The 5,156-nt window shown below is 67.4% G+C and overlaps 2 protein-coding genes across 2 annotated transcripts; one reads left to right on the top strand and one right to left on the bottom strand.

Moving 5' to 3' along the window:
* Window positions 1-36: 36 nt before the first annotated feature.
* On the top strand, window positions 37-1,089 carry MNEG_13240 (hypothetical protein; the record flags this gene model as incomplete). The annotated part of the gene is made up of 1 exon (XM_014038289.1): window positions 37-1,089. A coding segment is annotated over one exon (1,053 nt), but the record flags the coding sequence as incomplete, so codon positions are not given.
* Window positions 1,090-2,147: 1,058 nt separating this feature from the next.
* Window positions 2,148-3,209, bottom strand: MNEG_13239 (hypothetical protein; the record flags this gene model as incomplete). The annotated part of the gene is made up of 1 exon (XM_014038288.1): window positions 2,148-3,209. One exon carries the CDS (start codon window positions 3,207-3,209, stop codon window positions 2,148-2,150), a length of 1,062 nt encoding a protein of 353 aa, XP_013893742.1.
* Window positions 3,210-5,156: the final 1,947 nt, after the last annotated feature.

The raw sequence follows: 5,156 nt of genomic DNA, 5'->3' as shown, positions 1-5,156 counted from the left end.
CTGGCGATCTGCCTGGTGGGGCCGCTGTCACCGGAGGACGAGCGCGCCTGGGCGGCGGCCTGCTGCGCCGCCGCGACGCGCGCGGGGCTCGAGCCAGCGGCGTCGCCGCCGCTGGATGGGGGCGGCGGGGGCGGCGGCGGGTCGCAGGCAGCAGAGGACGAGGCCGAGGGCTGGGGGGACGCGGGAGGCGCGCCCGGCGGCGCGACGGCCGGCGGTGGCGCGCTGCTCAGCCAACCCTCGGTCAACGCCGGCGACGGCGCGGGCGCTGGTGGTGCCGCACCGGAGCCAGCGTCGGCGCTGGAGGCTGCGATCGCCGCCGCGACCAAGGGCGCGCCAGCGGCGGCTGGAGCGGCGGCCTCGCCACGCGGCGGCGTCGGCGTGCGGGGCGGCCTGCGGGAGGTCGTGCTGTGCCGCTTGGACGCTCGCGGGCCGGCGCCGCTGCCGGAAGGGGCCGCGGCCGCACTGCTCGCGGGGGACGCCGGCGCGGGCGAGGAGGCGGGGCGCACTCTTCTGCTGCAGCCCGTGCCGCTCCGCAACAGGGCCGGCGGTGGCGGCCTCGATGGCGGCGGCGATGGCGAGGCCTGTCCGGGCTTTGGGCTGGCGTCCACGCGCGTGGCTTTTGTAGGCCGGCCGAGTGGCGCTGCGGAAGCCGCCTTGCCCATTGGGACGGGCGCGCTGGTGCGCGCGCTCGACGTGACAGTGCTGGCCCTGGCCTCGCGGCCGCAGCCCTCTGCTGCGGCCGCAGGTCAGACAGGCGCCGGTGTGGGTGGCCCTCTACATAAGCGACCGCGGCTGGCGCCGGAGAGCGACGGCCAGGCGGCAGCGGCGGCAGACCCCGACTCAGAGGCCGTGCCGGGCGCTGCTGCGGGGGCGGCCGCGGCAGCCTCTGTCGCGTCAGAGCTGGCCGGGCTGTGCACCCTCACGGGCTGCTGGCGGCCACTGGGCGCGCCCAGGGGGGTGCGGGCGCTGCAGGACATGGCCGCCATGGGCGGCGGCGGCGGCGGGGTCGCGCCTGAGCGGCTGCCGCTGCACTGCGCAGTGGCGCTGCGCGCCCTGGGCCTTGCGGCGGCTGCGACCCGCTGCTTGTAACACAACACTTGAAAACAAACGAATGCATTTCGTCAGTTTTGCATGCTGTTTCTGGTGTCACGTCATGGTCAACCCTGGGGACTGCCTCAGTTCACCTCGCCGTTGCTGCACAGCTCTGCGTTGCACAATTCAGGCTCCAGCGGCTGCGTTGTACCACCTTAGGCAAGCTGAGCACAAGGCAGCACAGTATACACTAGTCTCATCTGAACCCCTTCAGAGTGCGCACGTTCAGCGCTTAGCCCCTCATCACCAGTCCTGCTATGTGTGGGTAAGCAGGGGGGACTGCAGTACGGCCGACAGAGTGGCCGCATCTGAGAAAAGTCTTGGTGTAACAGCAGCAACAGCAGCAGCGACAGCGGCAGCAGCTGCAATAGCTGGGCGTTTGCAGGGCAAACATGGCCTTGGTGCGCAGGGACGACAGACTATAGACTGCACCCCTTGGAGCGCAGTCCCAGGCGCCTCTTCGCTGCGTTTGGCATTTGGCAAACGTTACATGTATATAGATAGGCTAGCCGCGTCGAAATGTTTTGATATTTCTGCGTTGCTTGTTGTGAATAAGGTATCATGGCCCAAAGTGGGACTTGTGGGTGCACAGTTGACTGGAGTGAAGCACGCACGCATGCAAGCATCGCATGCATGAGACCTGCTTTGCAATGTGGTAACGCAACAAAAGTGCAGGCTGCAATTCATCAGGCACTGCGGGATGCTCGGGAGGTGCATGACTCAGGCCCTCCCCCACTGCATGCGTCTGCTGGCTGCGCACCGCAGTTCTTGCGATGGTGCGGCTGCGTGGTGTGCAGCAAGGGCCCTAGTAAGGCGTGGCGCATGGCGGCGGAAACTGTGGCAGGAAAAGCTCAATACTCGTAGTCAAAGCCAAGCTGGATCAGGAGATGCGCTCAAAGCAGCAATATACAAACTAAGCCAGGGGTTGCCGCTGTTGCACGAGAGAAGAGGACTGCCGCCGCATCAAACAGCGGCGCAAAGCGTGTGCAGGTGACCAGATGGCCGGGCGCTCAAACCAAACGTGTGTTAGAGGCAGCCATCGCCGTTTTGCCCCCTCAGCTCGTGTTGATGGCGCGCAGGGCGACGCTGGCCCAGCTTGCCGCCCAGCTGCCAGGGCGACGTAAGATACCCTGCAGCGCCTCGACCGCGCCCGCCTTCCTGACCTGCGCCACCATCTCGTCACCACACCCAGTGACGATGGTACACAGGCCTTTAGCGGCGCGGCCTGCGGTGTAGCTGTCGCGGCCGCGTAGCAAGCCCACCAGCTTGTTGAGCATGTCCGCTGCCGCGACCTGCATCTCCATCTCGCCGCAGCCGCTGCCCATGATGGCCCCCACGGCCGAAGCGGCGCAGCTTGCGGCCTCGCTGTCACGGCAGCTGATCAGAAGTATTAGCGCGTCGAGCACGCCCGTATCCGCGACCCGCGCTGCCACCTCGCTGCCGCCGCTCTTGACGATGGCGTGCAGGCACCGAGCGGCGCGGCCTGCGACGCTGCTGTCACTGCCGCGTATCATGCCCACCAGCTTGTTGAGCTCGCCCGCCGCTGCGACCCTCACGTCCATCTCGCCGCAGCCGCATTCAGTGATGCAAACCACGGCCTTCAAGGCGCAGAATGCAGCCTTGCTGTTACGGCTGCTGATCAGACCTATCAGCGCGTCGAGCGCGCCTGCACCCGCAACCCGCGCCGCCGCCTCGCGGCTGCCGCCGATCATGACAACGGTATGCAGGGCTTTAGCGGCGCGGCCTGCGGCGCTGCTGTCACCGCCGCGTATCATGCCCACCAGCTTGTTGAGCATGTCCGCTGCCGCGACCTGCATCTCCATCTCGCCGCAGCCGCTGCCCAAGATGGCCCCCACGGCCGAAGCGGCGCAGCTTGCGGCCTCGCTGTCACCCCTGCTGATCAGACCCATCAGCGCGTCGAGCGCGCCCGCAACCGCAACCCGTGCCGCCACCTCACGGCCGCCGCTCTCGACGATGGCGTGCAGGTCCCGAGCGGCGCTGCCTGCGACCCTGCTGCCACCGCCGCGTATGAAACCTACCAGCGCGTCGAGCGCTGCGACATCGCCATTTGCCCCCCTGCGTGCCAGCCGCTCCAATTCGCCGGACGTCCTGACCATTCTGGCTCGGGGCTTTGCGGCAGCGTGCGTTCTGATCATTGGCCCATCTCGCGCCGTCGCGCCTGGCAGCGCGGCCTCCTTCTGAACGGGCGTGTGGGCAGCCTGCGCCGGAGGAACGGCATTGGTACGGCCTTAAGAAGTAATGCAGGTGGTGGGCATGCGTCTAGCCGGCAGCACGGTCTTATGGGGCTGGGCATTGGCATGCAGGCAGGCCTGGAAGGCGGCAGGGAGTCGTGGCACAGCCGCCCGGCCACAAGAGCCTCACCGCAGGCTCGCCGCCGCCGACGACGCCTGACACCAGCTTGGGAGTGTGCGTGCGCTCAGCCTGGATGCTTGGAAGGTGCGAGTTTGGGGTGTGGCGTAGGCGCCCAGCTTTACTGAAGCCAACAATGCCCACTGTTGGCTTGGGTGCGCGGCCAACCGGATCCAGACTCGGGCAGCTGGCCTTGCGCCCCTCACCATACATGCTTCTAAAGCTTTTGTATACGCACCATTCATTTCACCTACCCCCATTCAAGAACGCCCCATGCGCACGTCCCGCTCACCTGTATTGGGCGCCTCCGCACGCTCCGACGTCTGGAACCTCGCCGCGCTGTCCCGGCGCTCCGTCCCTGCGGCCGCACACGCCGCCACTGCCGTCCTCGTCGCTGTCAGTGCTCCCGGCGCTGCTCCTGCCGCCGCCGGCGCCGGCGTCGGCGCCGCCGCTGCGCCGCCGTCAGCCGACCGGCGCGCCACCTTGGACCCTGGCTGGTCTGAGGCTGGGGCGCTGAGCCTCTCAGTCCCGCGGCTCCCAGACGTCCCGCCTGCACCACGCATGCCGGTCCCCGGCTCGGCGCTCGTTGCGAGGGCGCCCTCCCCTGTGCTGCCCGGCACCGCGCCGCCCGCCCCCGCGCCCGCCGCCGAAGCTGGCTTCACAGGCTTGGAGGTCATGGTGCAGCAACGACAGGGGCAAGGGGGGGGGCGTGGGTGGGTGGGTGAGGTTTCAGGGGTGTGCGTAAACGTAACAGCACCACGGTGCACCGGCCCCGCACGCATTCCCCGGCACGTGCGTGCCCCGCGCGCACCTGCGCCGCTGCCGGGTGCTCGCGGGTGTCCGCAAGCCTCGCCCTCAGCTCGGCGACCTCCGCCTGGAGCTCCGCCATTTGCCTGTCCTTCCGCTCCGATACCTCGCCCAGCGCGGCGGCCTCATTGCCCTGCTGTGCCAGTTTCTGCTGCAGCTCCTCCACTACCTTTTCCAGGGCCTGCCGCCCTGCTCGCGCTTTGCACACCTCCCCCTCGAGCCGCTGCACGTCGCCGCGCGCCATTTGTGCGAGGTGGATTCCCAGGGTGTTGCACAGCGCTCCTGTGCGGTGCATGGCAATCTTCGCATGCGCCTCGGCGAGCTGCCTTTTTGTCTCGGCAAGCTGCTGTTTGGTTGCGGCATGCTCCCTGTCTGATGCCGCACGCTGCATCTCAGCTTCAAGATACTGCGTGCGCTGCTCAGCCAGCTGTCGGCGAGTTGTCGCTACCTGCTGCAATGCCGCATCGCGCGCTGCCTCCACTTTTGCCGTATACCGCTGCCCTGCAGCTATGGCTTGCCCGCGGTGGCTCATTGCGGGCAGATTAGGCGCCAAATTGATCTCGAGGAGGGCGATTCAAATGTACATGTCGCCTCACAAGAGACGCAGAGTGCGCGCTTGTATGACGTAGTACGTACCGGTATGAGAGGCGATGGATTCCACTCCGGTATCATACCTGACTGGGGCGTGCTCAAAGGTAGGAGACGAGGAACAACACAGCAAGCAGTTCAAAAAACCTGGCTTGCACCGCCCTCGCTCTACGCTGCGCTTCTCCAGGCGCTGCCATTCCTGGTGCGCCTCGAGATGGATGTGACATATGGGGTGCCTAGCCCACTCCTACTCATATACTGCTGGGCTGGCAGCTACCCAGGTGCCCCCACGCGCATGC

The sequence above is a fragment of the Monoraphidium neglectum genome (assembly GCF_000611645.1).
Source record: "Monoraphidium neglectum strain SAG 48.87 unplaced genomic scaffold scaffold03709, whole genome shotgun sequence".
NCBI classification, from domain to species: Eukaryota; Viridiplantae; Chlorophyta; class Chlorophyceae; order Sphaeropleales; family Selenastraceae; genus Monoraphidium; species Monoraphidium neglectum.
This window is presented reverse-complemented; position numbering and strand designations above follow the sequence as displayed.